Source organism: Molossus molossus, unplaced genomic scaffold (assembly GCF_014108415.1).
Source record: "Molossus molossus isolate mMolMol1 unplaced genomic scaffold, mMolMol1.p scaffold_m16_p_18, whole genome shotgun sequence".
In the NCBI taxonomy this organism is placed as follows: Eukaryota; Metazoa; Chordata; class Mammalia; order Chiroptera; family Molossidae; genus Molossus; species Molossus molossus.
In genome coordinates this window covers 21,082,619-21,103,201 of record NW_023425353.1, presented here as the reverse complement: position 1 = coordinate 21,103,201, position 20,583 = coordinate 21,082,619, and the positions used below count along the sequence as shown (strand labels likewise).

General features: G+C 42.0%; 1 protein-coding gene across 2 annotated transcripts; it reads right to left on the bottom strand.

The window, feature by feature from the left end:
* Positions 1-301: 301 nt before the first annotated feature.
* On the bottom strand, positions 302-19,073 carry WDR82 (WD repeat domain 82). Of its 2 annotated transcripts, XM_036266534.1 has the most exons (9): positions 18,877-19,073; positions 14,887-14,984; positions 12,455-12,521; positions 7,124-7,223; positions 6,515-6,631; positions 5,873-6,028; positions 5,355-5,424; positions 4,110-4,252; positions 311-3,106 (listed from the first exon to the last, which is right to left on the bottom strand). In XM_036266534.1, the coding sequence occupies exons 1-9, from the start codon at positions 19,035-19,037 to the stop codon at positions 3,077-3,079; spliced, it is 942 nt and encodes a 313-aa protein (XP_036122427.1). In that variant the 5' UTR covers positions 19,038-19,073; the 3' UTR covers positions 311-3,076. The 2 variants fall into 2 exon arrangements, with proteins under 2 accessions (XP_036122428.1, XP_036122427.1); XM_036266535.1 differs by lacking the exon at positions 5,873-6,028 and having other exon boundaries at positions 302-3,106.
* Positions 19,074-20,583: the final 1,510 nt, after the last annotated feature.

Here is a 20,583-nt window from a genome sequence, read left to right as displayed (position 1 = left end):
TGAAGATAGATCGGCTCAGGCCAGCCTTTCCCACTCACTTATTTCTGGCTGTATGGTTGCTTATTAGAGGCTGGGGTTGAGAACCACAGTGCTGTGCACTTGAGGGCTGGGTCTAGGGGTTCCTCCCACCAGCCCATAAGCCTTTATAACCAGGTACAGTCAGGTGAAGTCCAATAATCCATCCACAGCGAGTCCCAGTGTGAGCCAGGAGACAACCCATCTTTCCCTCCAACTCTGGGAAGCAAGCAATGCTACAAAAACTCAATGGAAGAGGCTGCAGCCATAAAATTCTGTTTAAGACAGATAACATGAAAAAATGTTTATGTTAAGTACAAAAGGGACATAAAATTGTATATACAGAATAACAACTATGTAAACACACCAGAAATCTACACACAGGTATGTCTAGAAGAACATTTAACACCGAAAGATTAACAGTGGTAGCATTTGGGTGGCAAACTGATTCTTTTTTAAATTCTCAAATTTTAATAGGCATTAATTATTATTGCAACAGGGATCCGTTTCTTCTTTAAAAAAATAAAATAACCCACTGGCTGGAGGCTGAGCAGTGCACTGTTACTGTCACATACAAATTGGTGGCTTTGGCCCAGACTTGAGTGGTGAGCAGCCCCTCCCCAGAGAACTTCAGCACCTCTGGGTCCCAATGAGCATCCTTACAGCCCCAGCCCTCAGCCTCTCTGGCCACAGTCTTTTTTCTCCCTTTATTCTGCCTTATTCCCAAATCTCCAGTCACTTTAAGCTGCATGTTTTTCCTTTCCTTCCCACTCAGGAGCCAGCTCTGCAGCCACAAGTCCCCATAAACAGGGGTCATGCAGTACCTATTTTCAAAGGACTTGGTACCTCAGCTTTGGACATACAGGAACTCAATACAAATCATTTTCCTGATGACAGGCAAGTCATGCTTGGCAGCTGTTCTGGTTAGATTATGCAGGTTTTCTTAACTCTGTTCCAAGCACTTTCTCTGAAGTTATTCCTACCATGAATTTTCTACCCTGGAAAGCCAGGAGTGGGCAGTAACAGCTCAGTTCATATGGTTTCTAACAGTCCCTTCACTCTGAAATGGCAGAGCTATATACAGGGGGTATCACAGAAGCTGAAGGTTCTAGTCTATGTTGGGAAAGATGAATGCACCTTGACCTTTAAGTTTGAGAAACAAGATCTAAATGTAATTGCTAAAACAGTAATTGCTTACACTCCATAGCCTATTCCTGCAGCTTAACAGAGGCAGTAATGGCTTGCTTTCCCCCTAGCAGATGTGCACTCTTGGGCAAGTCCTCTGGGACAAATCATTACCTTGTTGAGTCTGTTTCTGGATATGCAGGGAGTATGTTCCCTGCTTAAATGTTTGGGAATTTAGTAAAATAACATTCCATTCATCTTTCTCTAAGAAGGCCATACAGGGGAGGAAAAGGCCATAAGCCAGCTGCAGTTTACCTCAACCCTGATCAGACCCCTCCCTCTCCCAAGAGAAGGCAAGGAAAAGAACAAGAAAGCAGACATAACAGGTAAACAGGAGTGACCTGTAATTGATAAAGCCTCAGACAAACTGAAAACGCCGTGGTTCCAGCATCCTGTCCCCAAATACTGTAAGCCAGACACAAAAGGCATGCAAAAGTGACTGTCACACATATATAGGTGCAGACAGAGCATCACCAGGCAAAAAAGGGGGCTAATACTGCAGAGAGGGCCCCAAAACACGGCTTGAGGAACACAAAGGAGCCATCATCCCAAGACCCTCAATTAGCTGCCACGGGAATAGCAAACACTTGAAGCTTTGCTCCATTCAGTCTCCTGAAGGGAAAATGTAGTAAGGAAGACTCACTAACACTCATAGCAAACACTATTAGCAAGGATGCAGTCTTCCCCCAGGCTGCAGGACTCCATGTCCTTCGGCTAAACTCAGGAACGATAGGTATTTTATATATATGCATACATACATATATACATATATGTATGCCTATATATATATATTTAAATGAAGGTGTACACACTGTGCTAAAATACAAACAACAGAAACCCCAGGTCATATATAAAAAGGCTAAATATAACATATAACACAGGCCTAGAGCCAGCTCATGGTTGAGAGCTGGGAAAGGGTGGTTGGTATCTGAAGACTATGTACACAATTTGTGGTGGGCAGGGAAGGCATCAGTGTAAACAACTCAGACTCACTCCACAATACTGGCCCACAGGAAAGTGTGATGTATCTCATGTACAAAAATAGACTCCCACCTTGCTTTTGTACACAACCATACTGGGTAGGCAACCAGGAGGACCGCGGGTTTGTCTTGATGACGAGGGACCACACTACCACATGAGGCTACTGCTAAACCTCCCAGCCCTAGGATCTCACCTGCTACCCTTTCCTCCCTTTCAGGCTCTTGGGCCTTTTCCCACTCAAAACCCAGAGTCTGAGGCATGTCTAGATCACCCACCCTCAAATGACTAACTTGTAAAGCTTCCTGGCAAGCAAGGTCGGTATCTGTCCCTTTCTGACCCCAAGACATATGAAGACTTATTTCTGTAAATGTTTGGCACCTAAGTAACATGATGGTTGTGGATTATACCACAATGACACAGGGAGACCCAGTAATAAGACATGCAGAGGGAGGGCAAGGGGCACTGAGCTGCTCTAGCATCTCAAAACCAGATCTGTGGCTTCCCATGCATTTATGGGGGTAGGAGAAGGGATGTGCAGAATTAATAACTTCACTGGCTCCTCAGCAGCAAATACATTCAAAACTGAAGGTGCCTTAAGGGCCCTGCTATACCCTAATCATGAGTCTGGTCACTCCTCTGGAGGAGCTCGGTGCAGTTGACAGTTAGAAAATCTGAGTCCCAAATGAATCTGCCGCACCAAGAGTCCTTTTGAAGAAGCTTGGCAAAGTAACTTTTTTTCTTTTGAGCAGATGTACAGCACATCCGTGGGAAGGCCATGTGGAAGAATGCTCTCCAGCCCAGTCAAATGATCCAATCCCACTATTATCTCAGTCCCCTCTGAGTTTTTTCCTGCTGACCACCTTCACTGTGCAGAAACAGCCAAAGAGCATCAGGGTCAGTCATCAATGGTGGGCAACCAGAAGGCCTAGAAAAAGAACATAAGTCAATATTAAAAGCCACGTCTCTTTTATCTGCTTAAGGTTCTTACCCCTTCCCACAGCATCAAGCTGCCCAGCCCCAGTGGTGGAGGAGTAATGGCTGGTGGCCCTCCCTCCCAACCGACTCTAGCAATCTATGTAGAAACATTCCACTTTATGTGAACACAAGCTGGTTCTGCTTCCCTCCAACACTGTCTACCTCCCACCACAATGGCCCAGTGGTAAGGAAAGAAAGGAGTGCTGTCCAGGAGGTAGGGCTCTGGGTAACCTGGCTTCACGCTAATATACCAGGTGACCTCAGAAAGGCCCTCACCTTCCTGATCTGTAAAAGATGAGAGGGATTGGACTAGATGGTTTTGCTGCACTTTTTTCTGACACTGTTTTCTTGGGGCAGGGTAAAGATGTGTTCTGGGTAGACTAGTAGTGAAGTGCCTCATCCCCAAATACCCAGGTAGGTTTAGAAGATGCCAAGAGGAAACTGGTGGCTGAGACTCATGACACTTTGTTCTACCAGTGTTATCTAGGAAGAGACAGTGCCTGGAGAAAATTCTAAGTGGTGAGTTATGATCAACTGTAAGAATTTCTGAGGAATACAGCATAAACTGAGAGAAATGGAACTTAAAGGTTGCAGCCACAAAAGGCTTCTTCAAAGTATTTTAAGAAGCCAAATAGCTGTCAAGCGTAGCCCAGGTAGTTTGGGCATAAACCAGGCGCAAGAACTAAAACTGGCCTAAGATCTCCCAGGAGCTCACAGGTCATCTCAGATCACAGAAAGAAGAATAAAAGTGAAAGGCCAGCCCAACCAAAGATCAGAGAATAAGAGGTGAAAAAAGGAAGCAACCAGCTGAGAAACAGAGGTACTTGTAATGTACCTATTTGGAACACAGCTTGCTGTGCTTGCTTGGGCAGCACATATACTAGAAGGTAGCTTGCTGTGCTCATTGAAACACCCATGACCCAAATGAAGGACATCTCCTATTGATCACATACCATGTTGGAACATGCACTGGCAAAGGTCATGAACTTGGGATTGAACTGCAAACAGGTAATGGGGCCTGTATGTTTGCCATCCAACACAGCTACTTTTATACCGCTCTCTCCATTCCAGACATGGATCTTGCCATCCTCTGAACCTGAAGAGAATGATCAATGAATACACAACAGCTCAAGACACAATACAAAGACAAATAGGAAAGAGACACAGATTGACATCTGGAAAGAGGTCATGTTTCAGGACCCAGCCCTCAGCAGAAATTGAGAGGGAGGAGAGGCAGTGAAGAAAGGACACTCTGGAAACTGATACTGAACCTAGGTATTTGTTCCTGGGCAAGTCACTTCCCCTCTAACTTCAGTTTTCTCATTAAAAATGGGGGCTAAGCCCTAGCCGAATTAGCTCTGAAGTCAGAGCATCAGCCCATAGACCAAAGGGTTGTGGGTTCAATTCCCAGTCCAGGGTACGTACCTGGGTTGCAGGTTCGATCCCTGGCCCCAGTCAAGGTCATGCGAGAAGTAACCAATTGATGTGTCCCTCTTATACTGAAGTTTCTCCCTCCCTCCCTTCCGCTCTATCTTTATAAAAAAGGAAAAATATATCCTCCAGTGAGGATTAACAAAAAAAGAGGGGGAGGGGTGCTGAATATCATTACCCTACCAACATCTAGCCATTAAGATGACTGAGCCCTGGCCGGTTTGGCTCAGCGGTTAGAGCATCGGCCTGCAGACCAGAGAGTCCCAGGTTCAGTGTCCGCTAGGGGCACGTACCTCAGTTGCAGTTTGTCCCCGGCCCTAGTTGGGGTCGTGTGGGTGGCAACCACTCGATGTGTCTCTCTCACATTGATTTTTCTCTCACATCGATGTTTCTCTCTCTGTTCCCCCCTCTTTCCCTCCCTCTCTATCTGAAGATAGGTGCAAAAATGTCCTCGGGTAAGGATAAAAAAAAAAAAGATGACTAAAAGCAGGATTATATCAGAAAGTTATCATTACTGGTAAAATAGTGCTTGTAGAGTTTAATGTTAGTCCAGGGAAGACCAACATTAATGCAAGTTCCCAGTAAAAAGACCTGCTAAGTCACAATAGTTTAAAGACACTATACCTTTGAAATATTGTGCTACATAGAAATTTGAGAACATCTAACAAAAGGATAATAAATAATATCTTAGTTAAAACTAACAAAAATAATGTAAACAAAATCTCAATACAAGAAAAATAACCCCTAAGGGGTTAAAGGACACTTACCAATCATAATAAACTGGGAATCTGGAGTAAATGAGGCCTCTAGTGTGACAGCTTTGCTGTTAGCATAACCCTAAAAAAAAAAAAAAAACACAATAGTGCTTCTCTAGTCAAGTGCCATTAACAGAAAATAACTGCTAGAAACACTGACCCAACAGACTCATTACCTTCCTTTCTGTGTAACCCTCTTTTCCTCATACACAGCACCACCAACGTTCCAAACTTGCCCACCACCCTTTACCATTCATTCACCCCCTACTCCAATCCCATATTCAAGAGGGTAAGAATACATTTATAGTTAGGAATTATATTATATCTAAAGACTAAATTTGGGTCACTGGGTGAGAAGTGAATGTCTTAGAATCCAACAGAAATAAGTTCATGTGCAGGAACAAAATGCAAGCCTATGTCTCAATCAGTGAGTCAAGGATAAAGGCTCATCTCCACTAACCAGCTAACACAACTCTCAGCCCAGGAGACATGGACATGGAAACAGCCATGTTCAAAGGTTGTCTGCTCACCCCAAACGTGTGCATCACTACTCCCTTGAATGCATCGATGAGACGAATGAAGCTGCCATTGGTGGAGATGAGGATGAGTTTGCCATCATTGCTGAACTTAAGTCCTGTCCACTCACAAGTCCGATCATACTGCATCTTAAATGTTGCAAAGGGCCCCTGCAAAAGATAAAAGTAGCAGCCCCAGGCCCAAGGGACATCAATAATTCCTTCTGCCAGAGCCAACTCTTATTCTATCCCTTTGGACTCCTTTTTGACTAGGGAAAGCAAAGGATGAACTACTGCTATGAAACTCTCCAGTATCTACCACATACCTCTTCTTCCATAGAAATGGTTCTTAAATGTCCATCTCACCCTTCTAAACTTCCACAATATCAAGATAGCTTAAAGACTCAAAGATTAGCCCTTGCTGGTGTGGCTCAGTTGGCTGGGCATTGTCCCGTACACCAAAACATTGCCAGTTCGATCCCTGGTCAGGGCACATGCTGGGTTGGCAAGCTCAGTCCCCAGTGTGAGGCAAGCAGAAAGCAGCCCATCGATGTCTCACTTTCACATTAATGTTTTTTTCTCTCTCTCCCTCTCCCTTCCTCTCTAAAAATCAATAAAAATCTTTAACAAAAAAAGAAAAAAGATTCAAAGACTTACCTTATCAAAAGAGCGAAGGTCATAAAGTTTGACCATTTCAGAATTGACACCTGCAGCAAAAATTAACCCCTCTGGATCAAAAGAACATACTGGCTTGCCCTGTAGATGCATGAGGCCCTAAGAAAAAAGACACAAGAAAAAAAGTTAATGAACCCAGGATCCTACCAGTATAAAATTTACTTTTCCCATAGAAAACTAAGAAAGGGACACAAATAGATACCCACCTACCTACAGAACAGAAAAAGTAAAACTAAAATAAGGCTTTTATAAAAAAATTAAAAAACAGGTCTCCATACAAATGATTTCAGATCAACCCTGACTGTACAATTTTATAGACACTGATTCTAAATAAATAATTTCTTGAGGCTAAAAGGCTCTAGGAAAACTGTCTTTAAAGCAGTAAGTCACAGAGCATAATGCAATATGCACTGGATTAGGGCATTTGTTTAATTACCAGCTACCTACCAGGAAATCAGATTTTCTCCAAAGTTTAAAAAGACTCTGGGATCCCAGAATGGAACCACTGCTTTCCACCTTCCTTAAGAGGAAGAGCTGATGATAGTGCCTATCATAGAAAACACTCAAAGTATAACTGTGAGGTACCATTACCTGGCAGTTAGGAGACCGGAGATCCCAGAGTCGAATGGTCTTATCAAGAGACCCAGAAATGAAAGTGTCATCCACAGGTGACATGGACAAGGCCACCACCCTGAAATGCATCGAGATAAATAGGAGTTGAAGCAAAATATTTACAAAAATTGGATGTGAACTCTAAACCATTCTACTGGCATACCTGGATAGACCTATTCTCCCCAAACTGCCATTTTAAGGAACACACTACACAAGCAATCTGGATAATCAAAGGTACCTAGTATAATGAAAAAAGCAACTTAAAGCTATAGCATAAAAATCAAACCACAATGAGATACCACTTCACAACCGCAAGCATAGCTATCATCTAAGAGAGATAACAAGTGTTGGTTAGGATGTGGAGAAGTTGGAATATTCATACACTGCTGGTGGGAATGCAAAATGATACAGTTCCTTTAGAAAAGTTTTATAGTTCCTCAAAAAATTAGAGTTTACTATAACCCAAAATAAAAATGTACATTCCACACAAAAAAGTACACATATGGTCCTGGCCAGTTTGGCTTAGCGGTTAGAGCATTGGCCTGTGGACCAAAGAGTTGCAGGTTCGATTCCGGTCAAGGGCACATACCTTGGCTGCGGTTCGATCCCCAGCCCTGGTGGGAGTCATGCAGAAGGCAGTCAATCAATGCGTCTCTTTCACATCGATGTTTTTCTTCCTCTATTTCTTTCCCTCCCTCCCTCCCTCCCACCCTATCTGGAAATCAATGGAAAAAATATCCTCAGGTAAGGATTTAAAAAAATAAAGTACACGTATGCTCACAGTAGCATTATTCATAATAATCAAAAATTGGAAACCCAAATGTCTGTGTGTATGTGTGTGTGTGTCCCCATACAATAGAATATTATTTAGCATTAAAAAATGAAGTACTGATTATTCATGTTACAATATGTATGAACCTTGGAAACATGATAAGTGACAAACACAAAAGGCCACATATCATCTGATTTCATTTATACAAAATGTCTAAAAGAGGCAAAGCTTTGGAGACAGAAGTAGATTAGTGGCTACCAGGAACCAGGAAGTGATTGGTAATAGGTACGAGGTTTCTCTTTGGAGTGATGAAAATGTTCTGGAATTAGATAGTGGTGATGGTTGCCCAACTTTGTACATATACTAAAAACCACTGAACTGTTTACTTTAAAAGGGTGAATTTATGGTACTGATCTGTATCTCAGTTGTTGTGTTTTGTTTTGTTTTGTTTTGTTTTTAAAGCATCATCCTTTAACTAGTGATTTGTGGACTATACTAATATTCTAAACCTGAGTGGCATCAGCATCACCTGGAGGGTGGGCTAAAACAGAGATTGTTGGGATCTATTCCCAGAACTAATCCAATAGGTCTGGGTGAGGTCTGAGAATCTGTTTCTAACAAGCTCCTAGGTGATGGTGAGACTGCTAGTTTGGGCATTACACTTAACAGAGCCACAGGCCTGTGCTCAGAGCAACTGTATTTCAGATATAGGTCCCTTTTTATGGTTATACCATTAAGAATCACCCACTGAAAAACACTTCTTCCAAGGGCTCACCCTGAGTGTTCTTGCTCTGCCATGCCTTGCTCTAAAGACACCCTCCATCTCCCCAACATTTGGGCCTGGCCCGCAGAGAAGGACCACATGTAACTCCACTTTACCTGCCTCTCAGAGTACACCATGGCCTCAACCATGGGGTTCTTGAGGCACAAGCTATGACTTGTACAGTGCCTGTGACTCTACAGTAACACACCTATGGAGAAAAAAAGCCTGTGAAAACACATTCAGATGGCTCTTCCCTCTGCGTGTTATGGATAAGTAGTTCCACATTCTGGCCTGGCTGCAAAACACTTCATAGATACATCAGCTGGTATCACAGGTCAAAATTATAAAGGAGCCCTGGCCAGGTAGCTCAGTTGGTTAGAGCATCATCCTGATCCGCCAAGGTTGCAAGGTTCACTCTCCAGTCAGAGCACATACAGGAATCAACCAACAAATGCATGGATGAGTGGAATAACAAACTGATGTTTCTCTCTACCCCTCCCCCATTCTCTCTAAAAATTAATTAACTAATTAATTATTTTAAAAGAGTAAGAGGAAATGTGCATGTTGTACTGTTTCATTTTAACAAAGAAAAGCTTGAAGTAAAAAAGGTGACTGAATTGCACAGCTCATTTGTGAATGGATTTTTTAATAGAGGAAGTTCTAGAAATAGAGGAAGTTCAAGTTTTGAATGATACTGAAAGGGGTTCAGGAGGTTTTAGTTCCACCAGAATGATTTAAAATGTATATTGTGAATAGAAAATGAGAAATTTTAGTTTTAAATTTTTTTAAGTTAAAAAGTTCCTTTCAAAAAAAAAAATTCTTCCGCCCTGGCCGGTTTTGCTCAGCAGTTAGAGCATCGGCCTGCGGTCCGGAGACCCGGGTTCGGTTCCCGCTAAGGGCACGTACCTTGGTTGCAGTTTGTCCCCAGCCCTGGTTGGGTCGTGTGGGTGGCAACCACTCAATGTGTCGCTTTCACGTCGATGTTTCTCTCTCTCTCTCTCCTTCTCACTCTATCTGAACAAAATATCAAAAAATGTCCTCGGGTGAGGATAAAAAACAAACAAACAAAAAAAAAATTCTTCCTATATAACTCAACTAACATTTACACTAGCTCCCCAACTTAAAAATAAGATACTGTAAGCCAAAAGTAAAACGCATATAGACATGTAATTTTATGCCATGGCATTCAAGTCCATAGCTCAGAGGAAGTTTATCTTGGCACAAGACTCTACGCTGAGAGGTAAAAGGAATACAAAAAGGAATAATACCTCAATTCTATGGAAGCTTAATTATCTAGCCCCGACAACTCTAAGAAAGTGACGGTCAGGAAAAGCAGCACCTATGGTAAACATGGTGTCAATGGGAGATGCCTTTCCAGAAGGCGCAAGATAGGAATGCACAAGTTCAGTTCACCACCACTGGGAGATAATGTTGGGAAAAGGGTCAGAGCCAGAGGGAGGAGAACCTGACTCCAAGGGAAAGGAGCAGGTAGATGTAGAGAACCTTTAAGGCTTCCTAAGGGAGGATGTGAAGTGGTCAGAAATGTAATACAGAGTGCTGAAGCAGGATGGTGAAGGATGGGGAAGTTAATTAGGATTTGACAATAATTCACCAGACAGGGCATAAGCCAGCACAGAAGCAAAGGAGAGAGTAGAGAGGAGAGTGACACAGGTTAAAGCTAGGTAGAATCAATAGTATTTAACATCTCACTGGATGTGAAGGCAATACAAAGGGCGTAAAGAGACAACAGAGTCTTTGAGTCCAGAGAATTGACAGGAACAGAGATGAAGAAACATGAGGTAGAGAGGAGATGGCCAAGGAATAAGACAATGATGGATGGAGTGCTGGACCTGTCAGGTGGAGGCATGGAAGAAACATCTGCATAGATGTATATAAAACCTGTAGGTGGAAGTTGAGTCTAGCAATCATGACAGACATGGGCTAAAAATACTGATCTGGGAAGCCAGCTGAGTAGAGATGAATAAAAAATGTGGAGATACATGAAAAAAATACCAACAAGGGGAAAAGGCTAGGATAGAACCTTGTTTATTTTAGAGTCAAAAGGAGAAAGAGAAGCCAGTAATAGCAAGAACAGAACCAAGATGGAAAAGTCAGCTGCCAAAAGGGGAAAAAATGTTTTGCTGAGAGGTTGAGCATCCCCCCCCCCCCCCCCCCAAAAAGCCCAAGGTAATGGATTTTAACTGGAGGCAGCAGGAAAAGAAAAGTAAAACACTTGGAAAAAGCCCCATAGGTGACTCCAGGACTGGACTGAGGGTGATTTAAATATCGAATTATGAGGAGGTGGAAATGGGAATATGCAGATTATTCATGTTTGACAGTGAAAAGGAGTGGGTGATAGACTCCAGAAATAGATTTAAGATAAGAGATCAAGCTAGTTTGTATACAGCAAGGAAAAGTCCAGTTAAACAGATGAAAGCAATCAGAGAAGTTGGTTTTGTCAAGGAAGAAAGGCTACTCCTATCTTAAGGAAAGAGTTCCGAGGAAGAGCGGAATTTAAGTGAAAGAGGTAGAATTTTAAAAGAACTCATTTTGGTCCAGCCAGTGTGGCTCACTGGTTGAGCATTCGACCCATGCACCAAGAGGTTGCCAGTTCGATTCCCTGTCAGGGCACATGTCAGGTTGTGGGCCAAATCCCCAGTGGGGGGCATGCAGGAGGCGGCTAATCGATGTTCTCTCTCATCGACAGTTCTGTCTCTCTCTCCCTCTCCCTTCCTGTCTCTCTAAAATCAATAAAGAAAAAATATTAAAAAGAAAAATAACTCATTTTGGATGACCTTGATTTTGTCACACACACAGAAAAAAGGGACAAAGTCAGCTACTAAGACTCAGGAGGTCAAGAGGTTAGATAACTGAAAAGACTGGAAAGAATTTTGAACAACTACAATCAAAACTCTTATAGACTGTAAATTTGTGAACATTAATTTAATTACAAACAAGCAAAAATATCTACTTGTCACAAGCCACTCTTTGTCTGGAACTACAGTAACCAAAAGCTGCAACCTCTTACCTTCACCAACATAAAAAGCCCTGCCCAATCAGAGCGCAGCCTGGCTCTTGGTCCACCTCCTGTCAGGGTATTCTACCACTCCAAGCCTTACTTGGTTTCCATACATTTGCAAATGAAAGCAGGAAGAAATAACCCCCTCCTGATGATTAAAATATCATCCAAGGGAAAATGTATTTAACATTCAACCAAACCTCAAAAAACTAGACAAAAAATACTGGGGAAATTGGGGTAGGAGACAGAGAGAGGCAACCTACATTACCAAATAGAATAAGAAAAGAAGCTTCTTGACTTTCACTAGTAACAAAGGACAATTATTAATTTTTTTGCATCCTCATTAAAGATCCTCATATAGAATATGTCTGTGTAGAGCAGGAGGGTGCTAAAATGGGGCGAACTATACTGGAAGGCCTCATATATGTACAAGACCCTTTCATTAAGGGACATCTGATATTTGGGGTTCCTCTATGCTACCTATTTTTTACTACGTAAGTTTCCACTGAATATCTTTAATCTACCTTTCTTCCTAATTATGTTTTAACTGTGACTTCAGTTTATGTATGAAGTCCTACCCCTGCCTCCACCACCTCAGTTAATCAAGTTGACTGGATAGGGGTTAACAAAAGAAGACTAAGAGGAATGCCAAATAGCAGTGATTTTAGTGCTCTGATAAAATCTCTCCATTCTTCTATTATCTGGAACCTCAGGGATAAAAAAAAACTATCTACTCCTGTAATACTTGGGTCTTACCTTTTGCTATGTCCAGGAAAGTATCTGATGTATTTGTTGTCATGCAAGGACAGGTAACGAATAGTATCTGTAAGAAGACAAATAAGGCATGATGATATCCTATTATTTTTTTTAAAACTTACTTCGCATTTTCATCTTGAAAAGGCAAGGTCAAAGAATTAATTGTTGTCCATAAACCAAGCAAGGTGTAAATAAATAGTGAATAATTCCTTTCCACAGCTGAGAAGAGGACACTACAGATCTGACATAATTCAAAAGCAGAATTGTTAAATTGACAGACTATAGAGCAATGACCTCACCTGAATGTTAACTGGATATACAATTTACATTAAAACTAAACAAAATGGAAAGAGAAGTAAAGTTCTACTACTTCTTTTCTAATTAACCAACTATCCACTGGTCCCTTGTGCTCAGAGAAATTAGTTTAAAATAATAAAGTGGCCAAAAAAAGTGAGAAAATTTGGGTTTAAAAGATCTCAAGACATTTCAAAATAAAACTCATGAACTATACCAACAAGTCAGAACAGTGAGATTTTGACAACATCAAAGAAAGGAATAATCGTAGAGATTTGTGCTTGGATAAAATATGACACTCTTAAAAAGCAAATGAGTCTATCTGAAAAATAAACAAAAAAGATGGTGGGAAGGAAATAGTGCCATAAAGATTAGAACTGAAAAGTACTATGACCCTAAAAAGACTATGAATAAGGAACAATTGTTGAGAAAGGGATAATAGGAAATGATGCCAAAATGCAGAAAGGAAAGCATAGAAAGAACATTCTGGAGGAAAACAGAACACAGGAACAAAGACACTAAAAACACCAAGTCATCTCAGTGGTTCACAAGGATACTTTCTTATAAGAGGGTATTTAACCACGGAGAGGATAAAGGGTACTCTTTGTATGTGCCAAAACTGAACTCTACACGGTTTTTCTTAACTACATCTTCAAAGTTCTCGAATAACAACTACTAAATCTTCTTGGTTGTTCTGGTAAGGAGCTACTCACCTTCCCTAAGCAGAAAAAGGTTTCCTTCCCATTACCTGGATTCCCAGAGATGAGCAGGGCGTCGCCATCCTCTCCGCCCCACTAGGTAGCTGGCGCGCTGTTCCTGGCAAGGCAGTGGCCTGTACAGTTATCTCCTGTACCGGGTGGTATCATAGACCCTCAAACTGTACAAACTACTACCTCAGCCTGGAATCAGGCAAAAGGAAAACGAAGCGTTGGAGGAACTCTTCAGGATGCACTCGAGACAGGAAAGGCAAAATCCTCACAGCAGAGGCCTGGCAGCAAAGCTGCAAGTGCCACACATTTGCCTCATCTTGAACCATGTTTGGACAATTCTTATTTAATCACCCAGAAAAACACCCCAACAGAAGAAATATACCAGTCATGCAGATGATCACATAGATATGTTTCCTCAGCATCCTAATGTTTTATATATTCTTGTCCAAAAGCAGCAAATGTATGCTTACTTAGAAAACCAATTCTGAACTACAGGTATAAAAAGTAGAAATAATATACTTACTAAAGTCAAGTACAGGCAGAAAAATCTCATAAAAAGTTTTTTAAAAAAACCACTTCTGCCCATTAGCTCTGAAACAGGCATAGCCAAAACAACAGTATAAGCAATGTTGAATGATATTAGAAAAATCTTACTGCAAAAAGTGAAATAATCAATAAATCAGTGAGATAAGTTAATTGTTTTAAAAAAGGACTCCTAACATGAAATTAAGTGTTACTGTTCAATTACCAAGGTCATCCTGTCCACTGAGAATGACTTATCCAGGTAAAATGCAGGTAAAAACAGAGACCATTTATTAGAGAAAGAAATTCACAAGTTTAATTTCTAAAAATAACTCTTTTACTCTTTAAAGACATTAGCTTTATTTAAAAGTAAAAAGGATAAAATTCAGATCAAAAAATGCCCACAAATCAAAGATAACCAAGGTCAACACACAGTCCTTTATGACACAGATCATAAAAGTCTGGGCATACACCAAAAACTCAGTTCTGAGATCCCCTAAACTATCATAACTCAAACATTTGTGAAAACTTTTCTCAAATCTCTGTATTTTGAACGGGAGGTACTATTGTTTACCACTTGCTATGTGTCAAGTATTCTTTCCGTGTATTTGTTCTAAAAGTATTCTTTTCAGTTTCAATGAGTACAAACCATAAATACCATTTGTTGCCTCCTATTTACACTTTTCACTCTAAAGACCTTTCACACTCAGTTTCAAGTCCTTCAAAAACACTAGTGGCTTGCCTCCAGCATCTTTTCAGTCATAACAATGTTAGCATTGCTAACATCATAGGAAAATATTTAAATTAAAGTAACTATAACCAAAACAGAAGTAGTCACAAAGATTCCGTGAACTATTTGACAAAGGAAACTATGACCATTAACTCCTAAAAAGAAGGCTTGCTTACCGTCTATTTTGTTAGAGCTGTAAACGACTGTGTTTGCTGCATGAGTGTATCTGATGAGGTCCACGCCATATTTCTTACTGTACAGGGTTCTCTTTGGTCTGATAAGGAAATGGACAGAGAAAGAAAACCATCAAAATCCTACATCACCAAAATCTGGGATCTTCAAAAAAAGAAAAGCACTTGAATGATGTGGCAAGGGTGAGTATTCTTGGTAAGCTCTATCACTGGAAAGAAACAGAATTCCTTCCAAAAGGGAAGAAACAAATGGAACCCATCAAGTGCAACAGCCTTTCACCTCTGAACACCAAATGCCAAGTTAGGAAGTGGAAGTAAATCTGAGGGTTCAATTCAGTCTTTACTACAATGTTCAAAAGTTAGCTTTGAGAAAAAGTACATCTGGGAAGAAAGACACACAGAACACAAGTCATCCTGATAACAAAGAGGGATATGGAAATACATCAAACCAGTGAGGCCAGAACTTACTGGTTTACCCTTCCTAACATAACCTGTTGTTGTATCCATTCTCCCTATCCTACAGGTCCAAAGCACTTATACTGAGCTTTTGGGAAGGCAAGCCTAACTCTCCCTAGTAAAACTAGTCATTGGTTGTTTTCTTTTTACTTTTAATGTAAAATCATATATCCAAGCTAGAGGATACCAATCCATTTGCCAAAGTTCCTTAAATATCTTCCTCTATAGAAGCTTGGAGATCAAGTGGAATCCGAACTCAGCAAAGTCAATAACCAGAAACTTCATTTTCATAACGTTCTACATTTAGGTGAAGGAGGATTTCATAAATCCTGTACCAGTGTTTACTGAGAGTTCCAATTTATGAAAAAGTTCACCTTGTCATCAATGCAAAATTATCGTGGCACATAGATGCAAACAATCAGATGACATACATTTGCACTTTTAATATTTGTTAACGTCAGTGAGGTTAAGGGTTTCCCTACATAAAACATTATCTCCAAACAAGACTTCTCACTCCAAATGCACTGAATTTTTCACATTCTTACCATTACTGAAAGATCAGCTAAAAAGATCAGCTGAGGAGCTACCTAGTTGCGCTCACCATCCAGGATTGTGCCCTGGGGTTACTTACTGTATGGTGGTAACCAGTGAGTGAGTGAGTGAGCAAGGGAGTATGAGCATGTACACACACGTGCTTGCTCTCAAAAGACAGTCGACTTTGCCTCTATCAGTGGAAGTTTATTTATGCCAGTATTTCAGTCTATCTACAATAACAGAACCTAAAGAGCCAATGTTAAAGTGTGTGTGGTGTTAGAAAATTTTTCAGTTCCACTTATATATAGCCTATCTGCCTCAAATGTATCAATAACACAAACCTGAGATTTGTTGTTAATAACAGAAATCTTTTACCACATATCATTTCCTAGTTTGAAAGGAAGATACTGTGTTACATTCCTTTCAGAGGATCTTTACAAAGGCCAGGAACATTTTTTCAAATATTTTTAAGCTTCTCTCCACCAACTATGATTCTGGCGATCAAGTATGAATAAATAATATTAAAGTCTTCTCCTTGAATTTGCAACATGTACCACAGATAATATCCTTCATATTCTCTCAAGTTGAAAAAAAAAAGCACTCAATAGATGAACTCCATTATAAAGAAAGTTTAAATGAACAGTAAACTAAAAAACATTAAGCATAAAGTACATTGTTTTAGCCATTTTTAAACTCCCAAATTCTAACATTAGTATCATCTAACAAGAAACTATGTCTTACAAGGAAACTATTTTTCTTCCAATGTTGCTCTGATCCACATTGGGGGCAAATTTTTCCTTCACGTTACCACTTAGGATCCCGTACTCCCAGAGGTTAAAGAGGTCATCTAATATCCAGAGAAGCAGTCTGACCAAAGTCACAAGGCCAAACTAGAACCCAGGTTTCCTAACTACCAGACCACTCTCCTGCCACTGATCACAATGAAACAAGACCACAATTATTTGATAAGATAAAGTTTTAAAAAGCATGCCCTACACTAATTTGGATAACTGTGCTACAGTTATATAAGAGAATGTCCTTATGCTTAAGAAAACCAAGTTGTAGGGATCTGTGTTTAGGGATAAAGGGGCATGATACTTCCAACTTCTAAGGGAAAAAATGCATATGTATAAATACGTACACAGAAAATAAAGCGAATGGGGCAAAATGTAACCAACTATTGGATCACATAGGAGTTCTTTGGAACATGCTGTGACTTTTCTATGTTTGTAATTATGTAAAAATGCTACATGAGTGAATCAACTATGGTATGTCATAAAATTAACATTTTACTTTTATTGAAACAGGGCTTCAAGTCACTGTCATCCCTCCCAACAAGTGGAAATTACAAGACAAACTATGAAGAAATACTATCACAACCTTTATTTCCTTTGAATAAGGATATACATCTCCATCCTTGGGTTCCAGGGAGAGGTTCTAATCCGTGCACAAGCACTGAACATTTCCAGTAAGCCAGCTTCAAATTACTTGTAGCTCCAGAACCCCACAACCGACCCCCACCCCAGCTTTACATGTTACTCTAGCTTCCAAGTTGATGCAAGTGGCCAGATGTGGACAGAAATCCATATACTAAATGAATTCAATTATCCCAAATAACTCAGTATCAGTCCAGCTAACAAATTCTCTTCCCCCAGGACCACCACTACAGGCAACAACCCTTCCATGTAGAGCAGACAGATCCAGAGCCACTTACATAATACTCTCTCATAGCCCCAGTGGGGAAAAAGTGGGGAGAACATTATGGCTCAGACCAAAACAGAATTACTTTAGATAACTAAACTCAAACGAAGGGACAAGTTCCAAAAGAAATTTACAGAAGACATCAGTTTTTGTTTTGTTTTGTTTTAAGGCAACAGAAACAGCTAGAGAAGATAGACAAAAAACCAAAGATTCAAAAAATAAGATCTGGAACTAGGCCAACAAAATGAAGTCTGACAAAACCAAACATCTGCAAGCCTGCTTGGGGAAGGTGGCTGATGGGAAATAAAATTTAGCCTAAACCAATTTTTGCTCCAAAGAATCTCACAGTTTAGCAAGTACTTAAAGAAAACAAGTCTACAGAGGTGAGGTGAAGTTGAAAAGGTCCCCAGAAAAAAAGGCAAAAGATGCTGAGCTTACAAAGCAGGTGTGGTGGGTTTCCAGAGGACTTGGGGGCAATGTATAAATTTCACGATCAGAGTAGACTCGGGATTTTGACAATTCCAAGTGGACCATAAAGTGCAATTTTTTTTAAGCATAAGAGGAAACATGAAATGGTTATACGATGCTTTCTTTGTTCTAATGGGAGGTTCACCTTCAGATTGGGATGGGACAGCCAAGTTCGTTTATGTCTGCCAAAAGGGAAAAGTTTCAGATGTTGCTAAAAAGTTCACTTCGAAGCCAGGGCATCGGGTGTGAAGGAGTAAGAGCATGATTTGGAACGGGAAGGAAAGGAAGCACAAAAAATAATTCCTGCTCACCAAGAACTGCACCCCACGCGGCCTTCCAGCAGAAAGGCCGCGTAAACGCTGGGGGACAGGAATGGGCGGAGTGCCAGGGCTGAATCGAGGTCACCCAGGAGAGGGCACGAGCTGCCGGACGAGCAGGACAGCAGCCGCGGCGGCTCCGCGCTGCGGAGAGCCTCCGGGCACCTTGATAAGGGCACAGGGAGCGGGAAAGCTACCAGCTGGGCAGGCGGGCTCGGCGCTTAAAGGTCAAGGTCAAGGTGTGGTTTGGCCAGAGATGCAGAAGCGCTCTCTGAAGAGACCGAAGGCATACAACGTGATACTATCGTTACTATCCCTACTTTAAAAAAAAGAAAAAGAAAAGGTCTCCTGGATGGCTTCGGAGTGGAAGCGGCCCTGGCAGGAGCGAGTGCAAAACAGGCCGGGCGCCGGAGTCGGAGCGGGAGCGGGCAGCGGCCGCAGGGCGAACCACGGGAGGGAGGGAGGGACTCAGACCCGGCCGGGCCTCCGCCGCACTCACTTGCCCTCCTGGCAATCATAGAGCACGATGGAGTCGTCGTCGCTGCTTGAGATGACCGTCTCGCCGTTAGGGCTGAAGTCGAAGCAGTTAATCTTGTCCGAGTTCTCACGAAACACTTTGGCGACGCGGAAGCTCCGCAGCACGCCGTCGGTCAGCTTCATGGCGGCGGCTGCGGGAGGCGGCAGCGGCGGCGTAGGGCCGGGGCGGGGCCCCGCGGCAAGCGGGCAGGCGAGCGAGCGGGCGGGCTGCCGAGGGGCCGACCCAGGCGTGGCGGGCGCCGCGCCGACGGCGAGCGGGAGAGCGGCCGACACCTCTCCCTCCTCCTGCTAGTGCAGCGCTCTTCTGCCCGGACTGAGAGGCCTCGCCGACCGTTCCTCCTCACAGTAGGTTCAGGGGCAATCAGCGCGGCACCGGCTCATTGTGTCCGCCATCTTGGGGCGACAGGCAAAAGCCGAGGGCGAGGGACCTCACCGCGGCGCACGCCGGGAAAAAGGGCGGGGCAGGAACGGCGGCGCGAGGCCGGGAGGCGGGGCAGTGACGTCAGTTACGGCCTGCGAGGACAGGAGTGGTGGGGTGGCCTGAGCTGGCGATTTCCCAACCTGCTGTGGCGCGGGAGACGTGGGGACGCCCACAACCTTCCCCCGTGGGCCGGAAGGCCTTGGCTCCCGGGAGCAGTGAGTCTTTGTGCAGCATCTTAGCCCCCCCAGGCTCGAGCGCCCCCTGCAGGCGCCCGCCCCTGAGGCCTGTCCCGGAGGCCGTCAGTGACCCATCGCTGGCGGGCTTTGCCGGCGGCTTTGCCCGCTGGTCCTCCACAGAGCCAGCATCGAGCTTCAGTTTCTCTGTTCTTCTTTATGAGGTATAATATACAGCAGATTGCAGAAACTTTCAGTGGATGAATATTTTTTCATTTGTATATGCACCTTGTGACCACCAGACAGAACTTGAAGCCTTCTTTTAAAACATTTTAATTGCTATATAACATCAAGTGCAGAGTGAACTAATTTTAAGTATACAGCTCCACACTCATCCACGTTTTTTATAAACACTCATGTAAGTTTTAAAAGGTGTTTACAGCAGATATCATGATTCTGTATATAGAGAACCCTAAAGATTCCACCAAAAAACTACTAGAACTGATAAATGAATTCAGAAAAGTAACAAGATGCGAAGTAAATATCCAGATATCAGTTGCATTTTTATACACCCATAGTGAACTGTTCAGAAAGGGAAACTAAGAAGACAATCCCACTTACAAATGCATTAAAAAAATAAAAATACCTAGGAATAAATTTAACCAAGACTGTAAAGGACCCCTGCACTGGAAAAATTATAAGACACTGAAGAAATAAATTGAAGAAGATACAAATAAGTGGAAACATATATCGTGTTCAATTAACATCATTAAAATGTCTATACTACCCAAAGAAATCTATAGATTCAACGCAATTCCTATAAAGATATCAATGGCATATGTCACAGAACTAAAACTAATATTCCAAAAATTTATATGTAACCACAAAAGACCCCCAAATAGCCTCAGCAGTTTTGAGAAAGAAGAACAAAGTTGGAGGAATCACGCTACCTGCTATCAAACTATACTACAAGGCCATAATAATCAAAATAGCACGATACTGGCATAAAAACAGACATAGATCATCAATGCAACAGACTATAGAGCTCAGAAATAAACCCACACCTTTATGGTCA